Genomic DNA, 26,699 nt, shown 5'->3' with positions numbered 1-26,699 from the left:
ATATTTTTGTGCTGTACACCGAGTTTAACAATCCTGTAACATGAAGACATAAAACAACTATAATAAAAGTGCCTAAACATTGATTATGGGGTGATTTATTCATATACATACAGTTACTTAAAGCTGCTGTCCTTGTTTCTCTGTCCTTGTAAGACAAACAGTAGGCTGAGTCCTCGCCGAGGTGTGAGACAGTAGCTGCTGGGCTCAACCTTAAAAAGCCTCTGCTAACTGCAGCCTGGCCACCAGCCAAACTCGTCTAACTGGAGTACAGTATGGATGGGCCTAATGAAGCAGACTAAAGTGGATCTTCCATTAATCATTTGGGGTCTTGTATAATCTTCATCTATTCATGTGTGACAGACTGGCTGTGTCCTCAGACGACCTATCATCTGCCACCAGTGTACACATACTGTACATTATCAAAAGATCATCACGAGCGAGAGTTACACTTTAAATATAGACTTTTTACATAGATCAAATGTCACTTATGTAAACTATGAGATCATCAAGTATGCTCAAATTATACAGTATATGATATATAGTATACTGCACTTTTCATGTGCTTTGAATTGATGTATTATTAATACATAAACCTTTAATTATGTTCAATTTCCTTGATAGAGACCTGATACTTGATCGTAAATGATGATATGTTTTTGTCTTTATTCTGCCATAGGTGCTCCGATCGATCAACAGCTGATCATTATCTGCTGACATTTGTTCTAAATAGTTTGACTGGTGTTCTCTGGGAGTTCTTGGACTTTCACATGCGCACACAGGGACAGGGACTTAGGACATGGTGCGTTCAAGTGCACCTTGTAAAATCTATACTCAAATGGCTGTGAAGGTTGTTAAAAATCTGAAAGTTTTTCTTTTTTTTCTTTACTGAAATACATAGGCCTAAAGTCATAACAGGATCCCATTCATCTCTACAGATCTAAGTAAATCTATTTACAAAATCTTAGCAAATTGTTATCAGCAAATCATATTCTTATACAACACGTCCCCAAGTACATCTGTAATAATGTTTAAGTTGTTTTACACTTATTGGCAGTATACAGTGTTCATAAGAATTGTTAAACAAATACATATTCCTACATGATAAATAAACAGTGTTTCTGCAGCTTTCAGCAAGTTGAATGTAAGACTTTTTCAGACCATTATGAACCCAATTTAAGACTTATTTCACATCCATATTGACAAAAAAGTCTGACAATCCAAATCATGTAATGTAACACCTCTTGTCCTTTCCACACTTGAACGTGGAGTATGTATTGGAGGTTATTGGTTCCCTCTTGGTATTGTTTTGTACTTGTTACAGTGGGATTAATACGGAATTTTTCCAAAACACATTTAAAAATGAGACTGGAGTTAATGCAACCTTACAAAAGTGTCCTTCACTTCATAATCCAATTCATTTTTAAAAACTGTCAAAATCATATTTACTTTTTAAGGTAGCATAGATACTGTGATAGCTTCAGTTATATCAGAACTGGAGAGTATTTCTTCACTGAAAGAAAACAAGAAGAACAGCAGTGAAGGCTTTTCTCGATGGTAAAGATGTTTTTGCTTTTCTTCTTCGGCAAGTGATTGGATTGGTTGTTAGCCTGTGTTAGACGTGATAGACAGACGGTTCATCCAATCAACTGCCAAGTGTGTTTTGAAAGTACCTGGCCTTTTCCAAACAGTTTCCAAGGATAACTTCCCAGATGATTCTGTGTAACAAACCATCTGGCGTGTCAGGCTAGAGTGTACGTAGTCTGTCAGGCAAAACTGGGTACAAAAACAAATCACTTAAAATTACTACCTGCTGCTAGTAATTTTTAATAGCTGTGAGTGCACAGCAAAGAATGATGCATTTAAGTTCAGCCAATCATTGTTTTTTAACAATTTTGTGATCTGGATTTTGACAGCTGGACAATAAAAGAACACTTTCTAGAGACTGAAAAACTGGAGCAGACAAATATTCAGTTTTTTAAAAGTAAATGTGACACGTCCCCCAGTTTTGAGCTGACAAACACAGTGTATTATATTTGAGGAGCATCGAAGCTGTTTGTCTGGAGTGACCTCGCTGACGTGATGCATGCGTCATTCGGTTGAAGTTTTACTCTTTTTTAACGGGGAGGATTAAGATATTTTATGAGCATCCCAAACAGACACCATCGCCTGTGGGGCTTATTCAGCACTGTGTGTGTGTGTGTCTTTTTTGTTTTTCAGAACACTGAGTGTCCACAGTTGCCCTCATGTTTGAATCCAAAGAAGTAAAATTGAATATCAGCCTCAGCCGTTTATAATCTCTCAGACATCCACATAGTTTTATTGTCCGGCAGCGAGACATTTCATATTTCCTCTCTAGCCGATATTGTTAGATAAGAGTCAGACCAAATATAAACAGTCCATGAGAGCTACATTTTTAAGTGACTCTTCTTCTCCACGTCTGCCGCAGCAGAACTCTGAATCACCTCAGTAGCCCCAGTTCTTGGTCTGTTATGCAATCACATTCTTAGCGTGCTTACATTTTCAGTGTAACAGATGCGACCAGCCCCATGGTTTTAAAGTCTGTTCCCTGATCCATGTTTGTCTGTCTGACTGCTGTCTCACTGATAAGCACATGTCCCTGCGTGACCCAGCAGAGGAGATGGAGCTGCCTGTTAGACTTGCTTGTTGTCCCCGTATATTACAGTGGCAGATAGATACAACACACAGGTCCAAATATGCCAAATTCTCTTTATCTTTCCCACTCCAGGGAGGTCAGAGGTCACGTACAGCTCTGTAACAACGGGGCTGGAGCTGCTAAACCATCAGCGTCTGGTTTAAGAACACTAGAACAGAGTATAAACCCGTCCTTATGAAAGTTTGTGTGTTCCTTTGTTCAAATACAGCCTCTCAGGGGCACCTTGTTGCATTATTTGTATTATTGGAGTTCATTTTAAGGTAGTCAGACAGCTACACAAATGTACTGTCTCAAAAGCTTACTGTGCATGACACAGACCCTCAGATAGAACCACATCAGGTTAATGTGTTCCCAGAAATGACCCAGAAATAGACTTTTCTTGCAATTTGTTTCAAAATAAAGAATATCGACCTTAAGTTTGCCATCCTGACTTTTGAATGATGTTTCAGAGGTTTTGAGGCAGTTGTGTGTTTGTGACCAGTGAAAACAGTGTAATAAAACAAGGGAAAGCTGATTCATGTGCACATTTAAAGCCACAGTGAACATCAGTGTGGCTTTTTTTTTTTTTGTAGCCTTAGCCATCTGCTTCTAATCACCTGTGCCAGCCTTTGGGTTGCTGGTTACCTCATCCTCAGACTGGATGGTCATTCAAGGTAGACGATATGGAGTTATTGTCCAAATGAGGACATGGAAAAAAATGTGGCATCTCAGGTCGACCGACAATAACAGCATCCCAAATGTACTATCGGCTCAAAAAATGGCAAGGGGCTTAAGTGAATTGCAGAGAGATTTATGATCAGTATCACAGTTAGATTGTGATTGTGTTGCTTGGCTTTGCATTTGTTTTGTTTTTTTAATACGATGTACTTGAGTTAGATGGTTTCTGTGCTGTGGCTCTGCTGTCCTCGCCTCGTTCCCAACCTTTGAGTTGATTCTCACATCTCAGATTTTTTCAGCAGTTCAGAATGGTTTGGTTTTGTGCTCACTGACAGCTATTCTCACAAAATAACTGAGCCAAATTTCCATAATAGGATAACTTTCTGGGCAACCCCGTCTCCTAGAAATTTGTGTATCGCTATTTTTTTTCCCCGATTACATTGTCCAGTCAAATGTAGTTGCTGCTTGCCTTATGTTCAGAGGCAGGAGTTTAAGATCTAGAATTATGCAAGAACTGTTTTTTTTTTTTTTTTTTTTTTTCAGATTGCAATTCACTTGTACTTCACTGTCATAAATACAAATCATGGAGAGCTGGACGTGTGCAACTATTGATAAACTGAAGGATTTGCAACTGGCACAGGATCAAAAATTAGTGATGTCTTTACTGAGAACACAGAGCTGGCTGCTTCTTATAGACATAGTCTATATCCAAGTTACATGGTGCAAGAACAGGGGGCACAGAAGTCAGTGTAGCATCAACATGATTTCGCAGCTGTTATGTTAAGGTCAAATGGTTGCATAATGTTGCTTTAATGAATGAAGGACCCACATTTACTACATGTACCACACTGGCACTGGTGCAATGTGCAGGACTTTGACTCCAGAGTCTGGCATTCACATCCTGAATTGACTTTGGTGATCCTCTCACCTTTCCTCTAGCACCACGTTGAGGTTCACATTTCTGGTTTTGAGTAAAATATCTGTTGAAACACCCATTCAAGGCTTTCTCAGGACGATTTGACCACTTTGACGATCCTCTTACTAGCTAATTAGCAAATGCTACTAAGCTATCCTGCTGAACTAATAATGTATGATTGCTCTGAACTTTATGTGTGCCAAACATCAGAGAGGTAGAATACAAACATTAGCATTAGTTCAGAGTACAGCTGTAGACTCTTGCTATATACAGCAGTGGTTCCCAAACTTTTTTCAGCTCAAGGCCCAAAACAGAAATTCTGAGGAGGGAAACTGTGATATACAGTATAGATCAAAGTATAGTCTTGGATACAATGTCTGGCTTTGACTGTATCGACTCCAGTATCTAGTGCTAGTATCAGAGCTGTGAGTATGATCATGATATTACAGTGCTTGAACAAAGAACACATCCTTCTTTCTTCTGCTGTCTTCAATTTCAATGACAAACCTAAACAACAGTTGACAGAATGAACAGTAAGAGTGCTTCATTTCACTTTTCTGTTTCAATAATGAAAGCGATTCCGCCACTGTGGTGTTTTCCAGACAGTTGTGTTGTCTGTGTTGCTTTGACTTGAAGCAGACAGATATATCCAGAGATAAGAAGCAGACAGATATATCCAGAGATAAGACAGGAGACCTGAGGTGTCCTTACATGACCAGAGTGCAGACAAACACCCACCTGGTGCCTCAAATCCCATCGTCAAAGAGCAAACAACGTGCTCTGTGGGGCGTCACGACGGGTACAGTAGCTGTCCTCAGATGACCTAGCTGACAGACAGACACACAGACAGACACACAGACGGCAGTAGTAGTGGTAGTTGTTGTCGTCGTAGTTTCTGTCCTCAAATGACACCGCGGACAGACAGACAGACAGACAGACAGGTAGTGAGGTCAGGCTGGACTGACTTTTTACAGGTAGTCAGCAGAAAAAGTGTCTCCAGGTGGAAAAAAATTGGTTATTTTTCACAGAAACGATGTGTTCAGCTGATTAGCTGTGGCGGGTTTGAGCAGTGCAGGGGCTTTATATTAAATATAATATAACATAAATAATATAACATTTATAATTTAATGGAATCAGATATAAAGTCTTTATTGCAGGCCCCCTGAATAGAGCATATGATGTTTTAATTTCTCCACCAGAATAGAGTGGTAGAGCCGAAGTGTGATTGAATCCACACTATACAATAATGTCCTTATCAACTAGTGGAATATGCACACGCTGTAGAAATCTGTTCTGTCACTTGCTTTACTGCTGCTCCATACTTACTCCCAACTCTGAAAAGAATATATTAGGAAAAATCTCTGCCATTAGAGTGAAAAAGGTAAATAAATTCTGGTACTTTTGCCCTTTTTACTGTTGAGTTTCATGAATCAATAATTGACTTTTGTCAGCTTTCTGTCCAGTTTTGCTCCAGCTGGTTTGTTAGTTTGTCAAAACAGCATATCTGTTAATCCACATTACTGCTCCAAAAGAGTCTTTTGCTACTGGTTTCTACAGTAAATTGGGGTCCTTAATGGGGATCTAGACCAATATTTTTCTGACTTATTCCACAGCTTATGGGAAGTACAGAGAATATATAAGGCGAGGATAATATTTAAAGTTGGATGTTTTGATCTCAGTGTGACAGCATGTAGTTTGAGACTATATCGCTTTGCTTAAAGCCAAACATTTTGCCATACCGTTTATAATACAGTAACTATCCCTTAATATGTCTGGTTGAACAAGACTTTTGTGAGCGATGTTGCAAACCAATGAGCAGGACTGCTTTATAATAATACTTGGTTTTTAGATGAACTTTGCATCAATGACAGGTTATTGTATCCATCAACATTTTTTCAATTGATCTGGGAGAACATGTTCTATTACTAAAATGTACTTCAAGATACAAGAAGATTTATTTATCATTATACAACAAGGCTGATTAGACTGGCTGAAGAGATTCAAAAATGTAGAACTATAATGTTACATTATGTATTGATGTTGGATTGTAAAATGACATACACTATGATAAAAAAATTCTCTAAAAAACTCATCACTAAATTAATGTAATGCTGCCCCTATTGATTCTCACCTTTGTCTCCATACTGCTGGTCTTTATTTAGAAGGTAATCATAAACAAAACCTTTTTGAATGTGGGATTGAGGCTCATGATCCACTGAAAAACATATTTTTTTTTCGCAAAACTCAAGAATTTGTTCAGCTGTTTGTTAGTCAAAAAAAATCTAAAATGTGTGTTATCACAAAGCTTAAAGCAGGTGAAACAATCAAAGCAAAACATTAATTGTTTAATACCCGTAAATAATAACCGCAAATTAAGAAAAACTAAGGTAAATTATACATTAAAGAAACTATCAATCAGAGGTTTTTATGATCTCTCTGAATGTGCCAAACTCCACTGAAGAAAGTGAGTTTTATTCCAAAGCTTTGTCAAATCAAACAAAACTGACAAGAAAAGAAAATGGGCACTTCTAAATCCCGCCCCGCCCTCTGTGCTCCAATAATATTGGTCAACTCTCTCCTTTCCTGTACTTTAGTAAAAAAAAAATTATTATATTATTATAATGATTAAAAGTTCATCATTCCAGGCAACTGTTTCTTGCAAGTACATTGCAACATTTTAGATTTTTGTGTAAAGATTAAATTAGTAAATGAAAAAAACAAAACAAATTAAATTCATTCATTGTATATGTGTATATGTTTCTGCATCTAAAATTTGTTCTACTTTTGTTAACCATGGGTTTCTTTTTAATATAGATGACCTTCACATATAGCATATCATAATTCTTTTTTTTCTGATACAGATGTATAGAAAATATTAAACAAATCAAAAATACTCTAAAGGATGAGTTGTCATACATGTGTAGAAAAGATACAAGTGTACCAAACAAGTTTGGAAAATATAGTTTTTACAGATAAAATGTATTACTTTATTTTTAAAAGAATGAAGAAAGTAAAACAATATATAAAGGGTTGACAGATCCAGTAGAAATTGTTTTCACACCCTCTCAGTGAGAATTTAATCTTTTCCAAATGCAGGTGGTGCACAGCATAGAAAAGGTCGACTTTAGGAAAGGTTCATTCTTGGTCAGAACTTCAAACAATTTCTCATTTTCATAAAAAGTTAGCAAGTTGAAGACAGTTTCCTGAACAGTGATGACAGGACTGTTGACGTGACAACAGTTTGGATCCCACTGTGGTCTCTCTCTTCCATTTCAGCCGTGCTGCTGACATCGGTGCAGGCAGAACCTGCTGATTGTAAGATCACAAGCAACAAATGTCTCTTCTGATTTTACTCTGCAGACAAACTCAGAAGTCAAATCGCTTGTTAAACAGACGTGGTTACTGTCTGGACTCTTTGAAGATAGACAGCTGTGATAGCACCAAAATGACTGTGTCATCTTTCAGACTGTAAAACAGTGAACTCCAGGCCTCAACAGGGATAAACTGAAGATTACCAGAGACACACACACACACACACACACACACACACACACACACACACACACACACACACACACACACAGAAAACTTATCTCTGCACCGTTACACAAGCTGCTCCTCTCAATATCAAACACAGGATTACTCTGTGATAATTCTGCTCTAACACTGTAATCAATTAGTCCAGTGTGGCAGCCTCCTCCCCTCCTTTTCTCCTCTTCCTTTACTTTTCTCTTGTGTTCTCTTGCATTTCCTCTTATTCTCTTATTTCCTTTCCTTTCCACTCCCCTCATCTCTTATCCTCCGCTGTTATTTCCTTTCCTTTCCTTTCCTTTCATCTCCTATCCTCTCCTCTTATTTCCTTTCCTTTCCTTTCCTTTCCTCTCATCTCCTATCCTCTCCTCTTACTCCCTTTCATTTCCTTTCAACTCCTCTCATCTCCTATCCTCTTATTTCCTCTCCTCTCCTCTCCTCTCCTCTCCTCTCCTCTCCTCTCCTCTCCTCTCCTCTCCTCTCCTCTCCTCTCCTCATATTTCCTTTCCTTTCCACTCCTTTCATCTCCTACCCACCCCTCTTATTTCCTTTCTTTTCCTTTCCTCCATTGTCCTTTCCTCTCCTGTCCTGTCCTCTCCTGTCCTCTCCTCTCTCTGATTGGTCGGCCTGATGAACTGAAACTGTTACTCAGTCAAACTCGCTCACAGTCATTTCACTCCATTATAAACACTGTGAACTTTTAAAGACTCATTCTGCTGAGTCATGAGCAGACAAAATGATGAATCATTGTTAAGGCACATAATGAAGTAAATCTCTGTCTACGTCACAGCGGCCCGGCTCTCGCCTTCACTTTCCTATTTGTCAGGGCAGCAGCCGCAGCGTGTATCCTGACTGCGATAAGACTTGATAAGAGGAGGCGAACAGAGCCGAGATAAGACTCGCTAACTGAGATCTGTCGAGCTTTCCAAACCTCAGACAGGGCGTGTGTTTGTTTACCGTCTGTCTGCTTCTTCTCTCACCAACAAATTCCTGCCTTCTCCGCGTCGTCTCTCTTCTTGAACTTTTTTAAACCTGCATGTCTTTACTTTATGTTCTCTTTCTCTCCTCCTCCTCCTCTTTTTTTTAAAAAATATTTTTATTCTCTTTTTTTGACGCCTTTCCTCGTCTCTCCTCTTCGTGCAGGTTCTCCTCTGTGATTCCCTTTTCTCCTCCCGTCATACTTCATGTGATCTACCTCTCCTACATCCTCATTTTAACTTGTACATTCTCGATGACAACAAAAAGAGTAGTTGTTGTTACTCTTTTACCAAAACTGGTCTCCTCCCCGCCCTTCCCTCTCCTCTTTTTTAGATTTTATTCCTTTCCCAGACACACAAAAAAGCGGCACTTGGCACTTTTGAAATGTAAATAAAGTTTTGTTGTTTCCTTAGCCGTAGCCTCCTCCAGCCCTGTTTATCAGGCAGACTTCAAAGTGGCACGCTGACATGTGGCTCTATCTCTCCCCTGCTCTGTGAAATAGGGTCACAGGCGGCGCTTGGCTTTCAGAAAAACTTTCCCTTTCATGTAAGAACCTAGTGGGTGAGAGGAACTAAAGGGGGCCATGCCAGCCAGCCACCCACCCACCTGCTATCCAAACTGAGACACGCACACACACACTCACACGCTTCGGCTCGGCTTGTCCTCTGCTGTGTGTGTGTGTGTGTGTGTGTCTGTGTGTGTGTGTGTGTGCGTGTGCGTGGGTGGACGTGGATGAGTGTTGTTTTTGTGCACTTTTCTCAACTGGTCATCGCGGGCCAGCAGTTCGTCCTGACTGCGTTTTGCCCGGGTTGCATCCATTCTTAAGAACAGGGACAAATAATGTTCTCCCAAAAAAAACTTTCAAAATTATTAACACAAGTACTCATTTTGAGGGGTTTTCGCTCTTTAACTGTGCTGGAAAATATATTTTAAAAGATCAGACTCTTGGCTAGTAAACCTCATAACAAGTCAACATCTTATTGATTAAAGTATTTTGATTAAAGCTAATCAAAATACACATTTTAAAACCATAATTCTTATTTAGCTTTTTTTAGAAGGGCTACAGAGTTGACATGTTATGGTTGAGACACATCTGATAGCAGTATTAGCTAAAGAGCTTGTCAAAAATATAAAGTTTACCAGTGTTTTAGCAGTTTTCCCACATTTTTTAAACCAGGAAGCAAGACAGAGGTCCTTAGGATATAGCTAACCCTTTTTATGCCTGATTAAATCATGTTTTTGTAAAAATCTGACTGAGTTGACAGAACTTTGGGACGCATCTTTAAAGTGCTAACATTTTCATTAAAAAAATCTATCACATGAATTTGACATGAATTCATGAATTTAATAGCACATTTGTACACCTATTTTATCAGTAGGTATTGTTAGTTTTAGATTGTGAATACTTTTAACACATTTTTTTAAGTGTTTGAAGTTGTGAATTCTTGTCCAGGGCAAGGATGTTTTCTAGCACAGAGCAAGTTTAGAAATTAAAAAAAAGTTGTTTCCTAGATTTACGTCAAATTCTTACAAAAATATGATTCAATAAATAATAATAAATTAAATAAAATAATATCCTATGAGACGTCTCAACCATAACATGTCAACTCTGTAGCCGTTCTAGATCAAAGCTAAATAAGAATTATACTTTAAATGTGTATTTTTATTAGCATTAACAGAACTGTATGTCATCAACTTATCCCTGTTAACCCTAACCCTATCCCTAACTTATCAGATTTTCTATCTAACAGGGTTGATGTTTGCATTTAATAAAAAAAAAACAGAATCACTAGGCCAGTTACAATGTTTAATAAGCAAAAGTTTGGTCTTTTAAAATACATTTTCCAAGCATGATTGAAAAGGAAAAATCAAAATCCCCTTTAAATCTGTTTTTGTCCCAATTCTCAAGAATGAGTGATATATTTCGCCTGTTGTTTTGGGTATCTCATGATTTTATTCACAGAGTTTCTCCCCCTGTCTCTGTTTTTCTCTCCAGCTGTGGTGCCAGTGTGCAAGCGCCTCAGTACCTCGTGCTGAGCTTGGGACTGCAGCGACGGGACAAAAGGCATCAGAGGAGACAGAGAGGACACAGGAACAAGCCGGCGAAGAAGCTCAGAGAATCGGAGGAAACAGCATGTTGATTAGAGCTGAGTTTAAGAGACAAACCTGACTGCAGAGGAGACAGAGGCCGACAGATAGACTCAGAGATCTATAGATTTATTTAGCTCGCAGGCACAAAAGAAGCTGAGACGCTCTTCTGCAGCCAGGCAGGTTGAAAAGTTGAGAGACAGACCAGAGTTCGGTGTGCTGGTCATGGCTGCAGGCCTGCTGCTGGGAGGATAGATCTCATCCATCCTCTTCTCACCTGAACCTGACCCCAAAAAGACCCCTCCATCTCCTCCACTTCCCCTCCTCTTCCTCTTCCCATCACTATATTCTCTCAGTCCTGTGCACTCAGCAGTAGCAACACGGTCAAAGACGGTGAAACCATCACACAGATTAGTTCCTGCTCAGCTGTGTACTTAGACAACTAAAGAGTGACTGTAAGACAGTCGCCCGCTGCACAATCTGACAGACAGCGGCCTTCTACTCCTGCACATGGACTGTTGATGAAGAAAGATGGCAGTGAGACTGGCAGGCGCCGCCCCTTCCTCCCGGCCACCCTCCCTCCCCCCAGTGGCCGCCACTCGGACCGGTTAAGGTTTGTGCATTGGCATCCATCGCAGCATCGGCAGCAGCTGGCAGAGCGCGGGAAGGAGCAGTATGCAGGAAACTGACTTACCGGCCACAAATGCCTTTAAAGGTAAAACACTGACAGCGCACAGCTGTGTGTGGGTGTGTTTGTGTCTCTGTATTCATCTACAGATCAATCTATGTCTGTGCCAAGTGTTTTTTGAAGACACAATCAATAGTTTCAAAGTTGTTGCCATAAGAAATTTCATCATCAACTTCAAATGTGTATTATAATAAAATTTAACAAGCAACTACAATTTTAGTGAGACAGAGTTGCCAAAACCGTGTCTCCATCTTTTGGCCACACGTTCTCTTATATCTTGCAATATTCTATTTATTCATCTTATTGATGAATTAAAGGGACAGTTCACCCAAAACTCAAACTGGCCCATAGTGATATTTATCCATCCAGACTTTTTTGGTGTGACAAGAGTTTTGGTGTAACAAGACTAAATGGCACTCGGCTTTTGGTGCTCAAAGCACCAAAAAACAGTGTTTCCAAGAATCATGACCCGGTTACTCAAGATAATCCACAGACCTTGTTCTGAGCTTTTTCATGTAGGAACTACTTGCTTTCTACTCGAAAGAAAGAAGTTCTGGTAGATTCTATTGCAAAAACAAAATAGTTATTTCATGAAACTGCTTACAACAAGCCCTGTGGGTCATAACTTTTGGAAAGAGACACTGGTTTTGAATTTTTCACATGTATTTTCTTGGTGCTTTGAGAACTCTACAACTTCAGAGAGATAACACAATGGACCAGGGGAAAAAATGTTTTTTTTCTTATTTTGGGGTTTATAAAGCTGATTTCAATACACATGAGATGTCCCCACCACCAACTTTATTCAGCTGTAGCTAATTAATATTAATCCTGTGAGTTGGCCAAAGTACGGCTGTATCTGAAATCACTCATTGTATATTACATAGTGCAATACATTTACTCTCTGCCCTTCGGAGTGTGTAAATTCAGAGTAATTTATTCTCTATGAAGTGCCATCAAATGTTTTCACAATGGAACATAAAATTAATTGCATGCATGGTAGGGCTGCACGATATTGGAAAAAACTGACATTGCAATTTTTTTTAACCCTGCGATATATATTGCGATATGAAAAAATACGGGATTTTTTTTTTTCAGATCATATCACGGTTTTCAGTCATGGATCGGATCATTTTACGGATCAGCAAAAAAGAAAAAAGTGGCGGCGTTAGGGTTAAATTATTTTAAAAATGCACTTGTCTTTGATCTTTGTCTGTCTGTAATTATCACCATAGTTATGTAATGTAATAATAATGATAACAGTAATATAATGGTAATAATATTAAAAACTTCAAACTTATACAGTGCTGTACTATGTATATACTATACATATATTAGATCATTATACACTGTACAGTATAATACACAACTATGCTCTGTAGTCTGGCTCAATGTCCCGCCTACAGCAGCACATCTGATTGGTTAGAAGTCATGATCAATCAATCAGCAGACTTACTGTGCTACAGACGGGGTGAGACAGAGCTGCACTGGTGAGCAGAGAGGAGCTGTGTAGAAGTTAAGACAGCTGATATCACCAAAGTTTCAATGAACATCACAGTTTTATGATGTGTTTCTTTGGTGATAGCAGAGTTACATCAGTGAAAAAAGTTATGGTCTGGATTTCACTCAAGGTGATGTGACGGCTTTTAAATCAGTCGCTCTTCACAGAGATGTGCTGCACACAGCAGCATCTGTCCTATTTTTCTGCATTGAGATGTCAGGTATTATAACTTATACAAAAGTAACAGTGACAGTAAAACTATGATGCTCACATGTGGTCCGATTCAGATCTGGCTTTGCATTCGTCGTACTGAGCTGTGTGGTGCCGACAAAAATGGTTGTGTTACCTCTCGTTGTGGCAACAGGTGCAAGGCACTGTCGACACAGAACGCGTGTTTGGTCAATATCATCCTTCTTGTAAATAATTCCAGCTAACTGACGTTGCTTTTCTTTTTGGCACCAAGTCTTCGTTTTCGGCGATTTTTTCTTGTTCGTTGCTCATTTTTCAATGTCGTTGTTTTCACTGGAGTTACTCACTCCATATACAGGGGTGTGGTCCGCTTGGCAAACTGATTAAGAACGATTGTGATTGGTGGATCGCTGCGCGGTGTGTGTGTTAGGTACCCTTGAAATTAGATGAGAACATGTTTAGTTTGTTTGCCTCCTACATCGCAGGACCTGCGATGTGACTATTGCGCACATGTACATTGCGATGACGATGCTCAAACGATATATCGTGCAGCTCTAATGCATGGACACTATTTTACCCACAATGCAATGCATAGATGGTTAACCCTCAACTAAAAGGTATTGTAAAGTATATTTGCCAGTATGAGTAAAATACACTGTCATACAGTAAAACCTGTTGTGCATGTAAACTGATGTCAGCATGAACATTCAAACCTGTGCAGATGATCCAGAACGCGTCAGCATGTCTGTTTTCACAGCACATGCTCCACTGGCTTCCAGCTGCTGCCCGCGTCAAATTCAAAACCCTGACACTCGCCTGCAAAACATCAACTAAAACAGCTCCCGCCTACCTGAACTCCCTCATTCAGGTCTATGCGCCCTACGCTCTGTTATTGAAAGGCGCCTGATACAACCGCCACAACAGGGCCCTCGGTTGGAATATTTACATATGTTTCCAGATAAAAACGTAGTGGAAAAAAATGTATATTGGCATTTCTTAACTGATGCAGTCATTTTTCCTGCTCTGTTTTGTTCAAATACGCAAAGAGGCTGCAATGCTGAAAGTTCAATAGTTTGTGCACTCCCCAAAGTGACAAACGTTTGTTCTGGTTCATGTTCAAATGTCAGTTCTCTACTCACAGGTAACAAATAACGTGACCTTGTTCTATTCAAATGACTGTGAGCCAGCACACTTGTCTTACTGATCTTACTTCTATTATTCTCTTAGGTACTGTGTCCTTATACACTTTATATTTTACATTTATATTTCTCTTATTTGATGCTCTATTGTTGTTTTTTCTTATGTTACTGTAATTTTGGAGCAAGCTAGCACAAGAATTTCCTTCGGGATTAATGAATAATTTAAATCTTATCTAGCTCGCTCGTTAGCAGAGGATGAGTGTAAATGTCAGATAGTAAACAGTAGTCTGAATCTCCCACTTAAAGCCCCTGTGCACACACACTGGTGTTTCCGTGTATTTCAGCTGATTGGTACCCTGCTCAGGTTGACGTTTGGTGGAGCGATGCTGGAACTACATCAGGTCAGACTTCATGAAACAAAAGAGAATGATTATGGTGTATCTTCTCCCACCCGAACATGTACAGTAAAACTACGAGGAAGATCAAACAGTCTTTTATTTACTCTTTCCCTCACTAGCATTTAAAAGAAAAAAGTTGCCAGCCAGTGCCAGGATTTTTAACAAAATGCACAGATGTTTCAACACCCACAGGATATTCGGTTCTACGAATATGTTAATGGGATATATCAAAAGAAAGAACAGATCTGATAGTTTCAAACACACAAAAAAAGTTTTGTTCTAGTTTAATTCGTTCTTTTTATAAGCACTTGAATGTTGGTTGGTTGCAGCAAAAAGTCCACTTTTCAGACAAAAAACTAAGAAAATGTTTTTGAGAACAAGACATTTTTAAGCCGAATTTAAACTTACGTGTGTGACATCGCAGTGATTGTCGTGGCTAATGTTAGCTGTGTGTCCCCCACTCCCCCTGGCCGAAAGACTCCATCTGAGAGGCTCGGTGGCTGCAGTGTGACTCTTGGGTACCGCAGCACGAGCAACCTCGCTCTGTGCCTGGGTCGCGGTACTCTTAATCTCGACCCCTCCGTTCTGCAGCTGAGTGCTACTTCTTCTTCTGCTGCCGAATTCCAGCGGTTCTCTTCTTCGAGTCACAAATTTTTATCAGATGATCCGTCACAGCGTCCCCTACCACCTGGCAGTGAAAACTACAGAGCCCCTAAAGTTCCACAAAGAAAAAAAAATCTATATAGTGCGCACAAGATGCTAAATCATGTAAAATATGAAGAAATGTAAAATATCGCTTCCATGAGGATGTTCAGTCAGACAGCGACGAAGGACAATAGGTTGTGTTGCTGCCTGTCTGTATAAATGAATGAGTTAATTAGATCAAGCGCACGTTTTAGTATCTTGTGCGCTCGTTTTTATATCTCCCAGAAGTTAGTGATTATGCTTGATACAAACCTTGTCACATAACACTACACCACCACACCGGTCACACGGTTGGTCAGTCTGTAGGTGGACTCTTGTGAAAGGCATCAATAATCTTGGCGGAGAGTTCCTATTTCAGTTGTGGGAGTTAGTCCCGCCTTCTATTACATTGGCCATGCCCCCATCTGTGACTCTTAAACCATATTATTGTACAGTACAATAATTAATAATATATTGTGAAAAATATTTAAGGACATTACAATTGTAAGAGCACAGCCTCAACAGACCAGAATGCAGTGCAGTCACATTTGTATCTCTCATGATATATTGCAGTAAATACTTTTCTGTAATTAAAAGAGATTTTATAATTTGCTGACTCATCTCTGCATGCCTCTATATGCAGGCATGTATATGTGAGTATCGGCATATTATGAGGGAATCCGACTGTTTGAGGTGAAAAGTTCACGGCGCCGCGGAGAGGGAAGCAGTCCTCAGTGGAAATAACAGGCTCGGCGCTGCCCACAGTATTAGCCTCTGTAAACTTGAGCTTAACGGTTTCTCATTAAAACATAATCACTTACTCTAATTATGATTGTTGTAATTGAAGTCGTATGCAAGCGTACAGAGGAGACGCCGCTCGTCCTCTGGGGAGTAACATCCCTTCTTTCAGCTGAAGCAAATATCCAGCAGCACTGGTTAATGAACGGGTTCAGACCTGTGACCCAGCCTCAGACTGGGAGATGAAGTCTGTTTTTTTTAGTCAAATCACGGGGTTCCAAGAGGTCGTTTAGTGACTAAATCCACAGAAATGCATTGAAATTAACTACAACCCACAGTAAATTGCTGCTTATCCAGATATTAAGAAGAAGAAGATAGTTATAAGAATGATACTCTAATTTTAATTAAATCTACCAGAGCAACAGAGTTAGCAGAATTATCACAGACAATGGATTACAGTGAATAAATAATGGAAGAATGAAAAACTGGAGTAGTGAGTCACACACTCACTCTTTGTTCTTCCCATATGTTGAGTCTTCAGAATTATCTTTTTTTCTCCCAAGTTCTCCTCTGTTCTCCTCCACTTTTTTTCAGCTTTTATTTTTCTCGAGACACTTCAACTTTACATGCTTCACTGAAAACATCTTGACAAATTACTGGTGTAAGAGACACTTGAATGGAGCCATCGTTAGTGTTATTAGTAACACCTGTGCTTTTCCTATTATGAGTCAAAATCCCTGCTATTAAAAGGCTTGTTGTGCCGCGTGTCCTGACATCACTCCCACAGTGATTGACAGATCTCTTAAAGGGACAGTTCGACCGAAAATCCAGAATGTAGCGCTGTTTATCCATCTAGATGTTTTTGGTGTGAGTGGAGATATCAGCTGCAGAGACGGCTGCCTTCTCTCCAGTGTAATGGGAATAGATGGCACTCAGCTTGTGGTGCTCAAAGCACCAAAAAAGAACATCTGAGAAATTCAAAACCAGTGTCCTGGCCCAGTTGCTCAAGATAATCCACAGACCTTGTTGTGAGCACTTTCATGAAGGAACTATTCTGCAGTAGAATCTACCAGAACTAGTAGATAAACCAGTAGATTCTACTACAGAAAGAAAGTAGTCCCTACGCGTCACTGCCCACAACAAGGTCTGTGGATTATCTTGAGTGACCAGGTCATGATGTTTGGAAAGAGACGCTGGTTTTGAATTTTTTAAATACTTTTTAAAATTCTTATTTCTGATTTTAGGGTGAACTGTCCCTTTAAAGGCTCACACAGGTGTTTTCAGTTATGCTAAGTAGAAGTTTGTGCCTTTTGAAGGTGGTTAGAGCCACACAGAGCTACAACGACACCAACTTTTCACAGGTCTGTGGCCTGCTCAGAAAAAGAAAACCTATAGTGTCTCCAAAGCAAGCTGTGTGAATAAATGTCCTCAAGTGATATCACTGGAGTCCATGTCAGTTGGGGCTGAGGACTACAAGTTTTAAAATAAAATAAAAAATTGGTTGGCACAGAGATAGAAAGAAGGGAGCTCTCCAGCCCTCTGAAGCCTGCTCATCATCTCTGCTCAAGGCCTCACCAGAAAGAAACACACCAGAATTTTTGATCCAACTGCCTGTATTTCAGTTGCGTTGTCAACGACGTAGGTGCCAGGTTTTGACAAGGTCGATGAATGTAGTGACTAAACAAGTGCAAATTTGCAAAAGCTGTGACCATGTACACCAGGCCTATTCAATTACTTTTTTTTTTTATAAAGGCCAGATTTAGGAGAGTGAAAGAAAGTTTTACCAAAAGTTACGAATTTAAATGTGTAAAACAATCACTTGGTGGAAAGAGTACTGAACATTTGTGCTGCTAAGTACTGATGTTAGAAAAATACGTAGGTAAAAATACAAAGTACTCAGTTTCTGTTTCTGCAAATCTTCTGTCTAAATTACTCTCAGGTCCTCTGCTGTTCTGTTTAGTGGTCACAGTCAACTTTTTTTTTCACCCGTAAGTCATGGTTTTCATTTGTGACCACCTTATGGTAGGGCTGGGCGGTATGACAAAATTTTCATATCACGTTTTTTTTAAAAATCATATCGGTTTCACGGTATTTGACGGTATTTTTTTTTTCATGCAACAGTGTTCTTACACACATTTTCTTCTATTGAGAACAGAATTACTGCAGTTGATTGTCTTTAAACAGCTCATTTTACTGTCATAAGGATTGTATCATGTTTTTTTCATGTCCAGACAGGTAAAAGCATGACCCCTTCAAAGTATGGTTACCATCACATGGATGACTATACAATTAAACATCCCCACCCACGCTAGTCGGCACCAGAAATACTAATCGTTTAAAATATTTAAAAATGAAATATGTGTCAATATTTCATTCATGCATGATGACAGTTATCTGTTGCCACACGGCACTAGTCAGGGCTGCGGCTCTGTCAGACTGCAGCCCCTCTCACCCAGAGCATATGAACCGATCGCTGTGGCAACACCGGATGTTTACATCAGTGAAGTCAGACAGATGAATGTAGACTGTGACAGAATAAGCTGATATATATTCACTCGACTGGAGAAACGTGACCACATTAAGCACAGACACAGACATAAACCTGCAGGCGGAGCTGCTGCTGCTGCTACTAGCTGCTAATGTTAGCCACACTGTGTGTCCGGCTGGCAGCTAATGTTAGCTCTGGGTCCTTTACCTGCAGACACTGTGACCCTCTTCAGTCTGAAAAGGTGAAGCATAAGTGTGTAAGGTTTGTATTGCACAGCGCAAAGTAGCGTGCATTTCAGCTGCATTTCAAGTACAATTTGGCGATTGTAGACTGTGATTAACGTCTTCAGATGGCTCTTAATACACACTGTATTTTTTTTGGACAGTGTTTAACATTATAAATTAATAAATTCTGCTTTGTGTTTTCTTAGTGACTATTCTAAATTAAATTTTGCGTCTAATCAACAGAGAAATTAGTTGCCAGGAACAAGCAAGCACACCTGTGGTGTTGGTGTGCAGCAGTGAAATGGGTTCCCGCTGAAACACTTTGCCGCCGCGCACGTTCCGGACGTTGTTTGGGCTATGCACCGGTATGGGTCTGAAAAATTCATATCATAACGAAAATAAAGACCGGTTTTCGGTACGAACCGGTATACTGCCCAGCCCTACCTTATGGCAATGAAAATGCTGATGAAAGATTTGATTATTAATCATGCCTGGAGGGGATCATGTGATCACTTGCTTGTGTGTGTGAGTGATCAACAGACCTGCAGCTTGTCCATAGCTAATCTGGAGCGCCACTCAACTGATCAGACTAACTTTATTTTTGTGCGCAATCATGACTGTGTGCTGAAGGACCTCTGCAATTCTGTGTTTGAAAAACTTTTTACAGCAGCCACAGGCATTATGTTTTCAGGTCATCACATTCCTTTGAATGTGATATCTTAAGAAAGCCTTGAGAGAATTTCATCAAACTTTCTTCAAACCACTCAAAGATTGACTGATTAAATTTTGGTGGTCAAGGGTGAAGGTCAGGGTGACCACACTAAAAACACATTTTTTGCCATAACTCAAAAATTCATATGCTAATTGTGATTGAAGTCCTGCTTCAATCAAATTTGCCATTTTCACAGCATCAGGAGTGGAATAAAGGGTCCTGCTAAAGCTGACGAAACCCCCCAAAAAATGAGAGCTGTTAATGCCGCATTACTGAGGGTTGAATTGTCACCGAAATTAAGAAGAAATTGCTCAGTTGCTTCAAAAAGAAGTCTCGCCACAGCAAGGCAATAGATGACGGCAATGGGAGGAGGGGGTCAAGGCGAAGGCTCATTCCAGAGATGAACAAAAATATAAACGCCATAATAGTTACAGATGATGTTGTAAAGGAGGATGTTCACTGTGACAGAGACTTGCATGAACCTCCATGTGAAGATAAGTCCTCACAGGTAATCACCAATTAAATTATTATATTTGAAAAAAATATCTAATTGCGATTCATTTTATTATTATTTTAATTTTTATTGAAAAACATAAGCTGATTTTTGCAGTGATCTGTACCAGACGATGTAGAAAGGCAGTAATTTGTTGATCAATCAATTAGTTGTCAACTATTAAATCCCTTGGCAACTATTTTGATAATCAATCAATCAGTTTCAATCTTTTTTCTTTAAAGAAAATTCTGATTTCAGCTCCTCAAATGTGAATATTTTCTGGTTTCTTTACGCCTCTCTGTCAGTAAACTAAATTTCTTTTGAGCTGTGGACAAAACAAGACATTTGAGGACGTCATCTTTGGGAAGCACTGATCAACATTTTCTGACATTTTATGGACCAGATAATTAATTGATTAATCATAAAAATGATTGACAGATTAATTGATAATGAAAATGATCATTAGTTGCAGCCCTTCAAAGATGTTTTCTTATGTCTGTAGAGTCTGATATGTAGGCCAGAACAGCTCTGCGGCACCACAATAATTTCACAAACAAAACTGTTTTATCAAATATTGCACCTCCTGCAATCTTAAAATTGGTAAACTTTCAATTAATTGTTCAGCCCTAGTTGTTACATGTGTTCTTTATGTACAGCTTTGAAACTGTCCATATGAAAAACTCTCCACTCTTGTTCCATGTTTTAATAGGAAGGTCACTGTTTCTGGAAAGACGTTTTTTCATTGCTTTATTTTTCTCTTTGTATTTTTTTCACCTCCGCTGTGGGGTGGAAGCAGGAATCTCAGACACAAATCTCTAAACATGGACACATCAAACCCAGACTTTTTGCATTGATAAATCCCGCAAAGTGTGAGTGAAAATACCACCAGCTTCAACAAGTTCTTGCAGGAATCAGATCTCAGTAGAGTTGCGGCATTACTTGTGCTTCCAGAATGAAGCCGTCCTCCGCCTGTTCTCCATCATCTGAACAAACAGCTCCTTCACACAGACTTTATGCAGATAATACGCCCGTGAAGGTGACTGATAACATTTCCAGCAGCATTCTCTCATGTCGCCTCCTGGTCCGCATTTTCCAAGCTTGCTGCAGTGAATTTCACATTCTGCCATTTTCTCTTTGATTGCTGAGAGTTTGGCATCCCGCTGTGATGTTTCCATTGGCAATGTTAACCAGAGCACACATAGGAATGTGCCTCCTCCACTCACCAGCGATTTGTCAAAGCAATTTGACTTGCAGCTGAAGCTCACTCAATCGCTTAAACAGCCAAGAGCGCGGAGCGGTTGACAGAACCTTTATTCCACAGAAGATCGGATCTCCAAGACAGACGTCTCACTCTGTGAGCTTGTAGAAAACTGCATTGACGGACTGACTGAGTCACTGACAGATTGACTTATAACTTAGCCGCTCTCTGTTGTTTCCTAGCAGTTAATTAAACTGAACGTAGAGCGTTGTGGCGCTGGCGTGCAGTGTGTGTGCTGCATGGTTGAAGATTTGATTAATGTACTTCAAATGTTCACACACACACACACACACACTAGTTTATCTGTGAATATATGCATCCTGCTGATACTATTAGTGTGGTCAACTGCTGCAGATATGGAGAAATCACTCCAGAGCTGAGCCTTCTCTCTCTGCTCTCATAGCACATGTATTACATAATTCATCAGCTATGTGTGCCTGAGTTAGTTCTGGTCAGTCTCCGCCGCGGCCCTGCGGGGTTGAAAAGGGGAATGAAGTCATCGAGCGGTAGTAAACAAACGTGCCGACATTCAGATGTAGGTAGACACCCACGGTCGATGGCTGCAAGGTTAACGTAAGGTTTTGTTTACTGCACGGGGTTCGGGTCAGGTAAAAAAACAAAAAAAAACATCCACTCGGACAAACACAGACAGAGACAGACATCTGGCCTTCTGCTCAGCCCGGCTGGGTCTGAGTGTCTGTCTGCATCTGTGTTCAGTGCATTTTAATCCACGCTGACGTCCACGGTGGGCTTGTTATTGTACGTGTTGTGTTCTCAGGTGATGTGTGGAGGGAAGAGTGGTCAGCGGCTCAGGCAGACACAGACCAAGGCCATGTTACCAACGCTGGAAAACTTTTCACTCCCAACACACTCTTTGGTTTTCTCCTCGTCAGTGCTGTCTTATTGGCTCCATCCTTGCACCTAATCATAATTGCTTCCTCTGTCCATTTTTCCTCTCCTTCTGTAATCCCACATTCCCATTTTCTGTTTGCAAAACAACTAGTTCTTCCCTTCTCTCTCTCATAATTTTTCCAGGAAACGGTTGTTTCTTAGTTCTCTGGTTCCCTCCAACTGTCCTCGTATAGATATATAAAAAGTATTCATATGTATATAGAAAACTCATGCAAATACCACAAAATCTAATTAGCAGCTAAGACATAATAATTTAGGCACTAAGATCAAATTGGAAATTAATACGAAATAAAATAAAACATAGATGTAAGCTACTTACTCATTAATGATTTATATGTTCAACTCATCAGAAGCTAATTATTTATATTTAATCTATATTAGTGCTGACCTTAAATATGGTTATTTGTGCAATAATTCAACTATTTAATCTGTGCAATAATAATAATTCAATAGTACAATACACTATCTCATTACTGCATTTATTTATTTATGCTGTGCATTTAGACCAACCCGTATTCTTTATAATATTGGTATCCTTACATCCTTATCCCCAATGTTCAGCATTATTGTTGTTTTACACTATTATGTGCAGCACTGTTGTATACAGTACATTGTCGTATAATTTATTGTGTGAACGTATTAAAATGTATTCAGAAAAATGTAGGCTAACAGTTTACTGTCACAAAACATGCAGCTGTGATAGATAAAATGTGATGAATGCCCTGTAGAGTGGCCCAACATCCAAGACAATGTGATAAAGTGCCCTCTACGGCGGCCGAGTGTCTGAGATGAAATGATTAAGTGCTATCGAGGATGCCCTTCCAGTGGAGAAAGTGTGGTAGAGTGCCCTCTAAGGTGCCCACAGGCAGACAAAATTTAATGAAGTGCCCTTGAGGGTGGCCTAATAGTCCATGACAAATGATTGTGCCCTCAGGGGTGCCCTTCCAGTGGACAAAACATGATAAAGTGCTTCATGACATTCAGCATGCTGGTGCTCCAACATATGGAGCTGACATGGTTTTGATTTTTTTTTCAACCCTGCCCTTCACACAGTTTCTGTCTGTGTGTGTGTACACTGACATCCATGTATACATACAGTGCCATAGTGACAAACTCAAGAGCTTGAGAGTTCAACAGCCGTATAGCCTGTTGGATGAAGCTGTCTCTGGGCCTGTTTACACCTGGTATTAATATGTGTCCTAGGTGATCTGATTGCAAGTGGAGAGCTTTGAGTACAGGTGTAAATGCTCCCGAGATGGATTGAGGACGCATTGAGATCCAATCACTCAGACCACATTTGGAGGAGATCTGGGCTGCCTGTGACCACATTCACGTATAAAATCTCAGCACACCACGGAGGCTGTCTGCACAGGTATAACATGAGGCACATATTGGCTGATATAGGAGTTAAGTGTGGTCCTGAACTAAAAAAACAAGAGGAATGAATAGACCAATCCAGTACTGAACATGCAGATAGAAAGTTGTGGACATTCAAATGACAAGCTAGCCTTTATTTGCATACAGATCAGGCAAATGAGATCTGATCACAAATGGTCACTCATGCTGCGTGTGGAGAAGCATTCTAAACACTTAGAGATTTCCACTTATGATCAGATCACCCAAGACATGTTAATACTAGGTATGAACAGCCTCCCTGAGCCTGGTGGTGTGGGACTAGATGCTACGATAGTGTCTGCTGGATGGTAACAGGCAGAACAGTTTGTGGGGTCACTGGGGTCTCTGATGATCCCATTGGCTTTCTTCCTGCACTGCTGGGTGTGGAGGTCCTCCTTGGATGCCGGCTTCGTCCAAGTGATGTGCTGAGCAGTCTTCCCTCTGTAGAGCCTTATGGTTGAGGGTGGTGCAACTGCCATGCCAGGCCGTGGTGCAGCCAGTCAAGACACTGTCTTTGGTGCAATCTGTAGAAATTGCAAAGTATCTTGGAGTCCACGTTGATCAAATTCAGCACGCAGAAGACAAAAAGCCGTTGTCTCCAAGCTAGTTCACATCTTAAGGTTTCTGAATTGGACCAATGCAAGGGTGATACAATTCAACCAGATTAAACAAGGCTGGTGTGGAGCCCCCCCCCCCCCCCCCCCCCCCGTGCTTCAGGTGGTGTCAGTGACTTAGGTCCAGGTCAGGTCCCCATTAGGCATTAGGTTCAAAAGTAGGTGCTTGAACCAGAACAGTGCCATGTTCATGTTGTGAACCCCAAGGAACCTGGAGCTGCTGAAATTCTCCCCTCAGAGTCCCAGTAATGGTGATGAGGGTGTGTTCTTCTCCAGAACAAAAACAATCCAGCTTTTTATTTTCTTCAGAAAAGAAAAAAGAAGAGAAACAATGTCCTCTCAGCAGGAACTCAAAAAAAAAGGAAAAAAAGAAAATAGAGTAGTGGTACCTTCTAAATGCAGGTCTGTCTCTAAATCTAACCTGTGTCATCTTTTCTTCACCTACATTTTCTAACACCCCCCTCGAGGCAGTCGATATACAGAGAGACAATATTGCAGAGTCACTCTCAATCCCAGTCTGCCTCCCTCTTCCTCATCCTCCTGTCTTCTCCCTTTCTGCAACTGACACATTTTCTCACTCTGCCTCTCCCACGGTGGTCACCTTTTTCTGTCCATCTCCATTTATCTCACTCTGTCTGTCATCCCCTCCTCCTCCCCGCTCTGCTCCGTCTCGCGCAGTGTGGTCTCCCACCACAGTCAATCCATATTGAGCTGTACTAATGTGGAGCCCTCGCACATCCATAAAGTGACTGACAGCTCAGGGTTATTAGATGAGGACCTCCTGCCCCTCCGCCCGCCTGCTGCCCGGGGTGGAGGCCTCAGACACAGTGGATGTTCATCTGCTTTCCTCTTGTCTATCCATCAGTGAAATTATACATAGTTGATGGTTAACAAGCTTGAATGTAGGATTGATTTTTAAGATTGACTTTTGAAGTCAGACAAAACATACTTGAAAGTTTTGTAAAAGCTCCAATATATCAGTTGGCTGGACACCTTACATCAGCCAGTTTAATGGATTGGTGCCATATGCAAAGTACTTCACTTGTAGGGGCAAAACAATATTTTTACGCTTTGAAATATATACTTAAAATATATTTTAAAAGGTTTAACTTTTGCCTATTAAACCTTGTAATAGGCCAACCTCCTAGTGGTTACATTTTTATTAAAAGTAGACATCAACTCCTTCAGATGGAAGATCTGGATGTTGAGTGGACATGGGATCAAGTTTAATGCTGTACTCTCAGAGTTTCTTCTAGATCAATAAGTAAACAGCTGTTAATGCTAATGTTGGCTATTTAGCGATAGCTTATAAAGGTAGCTAATGACATTACAGACGATGGGCCTCATGCAAGAACCACTCGTACGAACGGATTTGTTCTTAAGTGGTGCGTACGAGTGACTTAAGAGAACTTGTGGCATTCACCAATGTTCTCGTATTTTGAATTTTCTTTCAGATACAAACATGATTTACAAGGTCCAGACATGTCGTAGAGTCATGTGCAGTCAGTCAGCTGGTATCCAAACCAAAGTTTTTCACCACTGACTGTATATTTCAGTAGTTTGAAGACATTTTGAGTTTGAAAAATAAATTACAAATTATTCCACATAATTATGTCAACATTATTCTGTCTGCCTACATTTCAAATTATAATATAATTGTAAATTTACATATAAAGCCTCTCATCATTCATTGAATGCTCTATTATAACCTGCTGTCAGGTGTACTGTCCATATATCTTCATTCTCACTTATTCTGTCCTCTGTCTACATGATTGCCCCTTACTGTCTTAAGTCTTTTTTTTTTTTGTTTTAAGTAATTTTTATATCGAGATGTTTCCTCTTTCTTGCAGTGACAGTCTGACCCTCAGATAACATGGCACTCGCTTTTCCCGTTTCTTTGACGCTGTTAAAATGACAGATTTTCCTTTATGGAGTTCTGAAAGTAGAATGTCAAACTCCAATCTCACAAAGTTCTTCTTTTTTCTCTTTGATGCATTTTCATGAATGAACACTTCCTGACACATGGAGCAGGAAACATACCATAAAATGGTATAATTGGGGTGTTAATTATGCTAATTTACAAATCTCATGCAGTCAGATGCACACAGGTGGGTCATTTACACGGTTTTCCGAAGTTACAAGCGTTTGTTGAATCTGATGTTGCATGTTCATACAAGTCCTCTGTATGAAAAAAAAAGTAAGAGAAGAGAGAGAGAAGAAGCATGAGGCCCAGTGTTCATATGTTTGCTAAGCTGGCTGTTTGTTGAAAGAAAGAAAGACCTAGAGGAGGACTGTGTCTTTCCTTGTTTGTTTCTGGTGATATGCTGCCCAAAATGTGTCTGGAGTATGAATTCAACAGATGGCCAGTTCTCACATATAGCTCCTTTAAGTAGAGTAATAAAATAAAGTTTTAAATGAGTAAAAT

At 40.0% G+C, this 26,699-nt stretch overlaps 1 protein-coding gene across 1 annotated transcript in view; it reads left to right on the top strand.

Annotated features, from left to right (window-relative positions):
* LOC146320944 (low-density lipoprotein receptor class A domain-containing protein 4-like) overlaps positions 1–26,699 on the top strand; it is a 320,993-nt gene that overhangs the window by 115,647 nt on the left and 178,647 nt on the right. Inside the window, exon 3 of the mRNA XM_084725903.1 lies at positions 10,753–11,559. Coding sequence (XP_084582029.1) covers positions 11,520–11,559 — 40 coding nt within the window. The 5' untranslated portion in view covers positions 10,753–11,519. The remainder of the gene's footprint in view (positions 1–10,752; positions 11,560–26,699) is intronic.

This window comes from Lutjanus erythropterus, chromosome 9, assembly GCF_056507025.1.
Source record: "Lutjanus erythropterus isolate fLutEry1 chromosome 9, fLutEry1.hap2, whole genome shotgun sequence".
Taxonomy (NCBI): domain Eukaryota; kingdom Metazoa; phylum Chordata; class Actinopteri; order Lutjaniformes; family Lutjanidae; genus Lutjanus; species Lutjanus erythropterus.
Note: the sequence above shows the minus strand (reverse complement) of the source record. Positions and strands in the feature narration are given on the sequence as shown.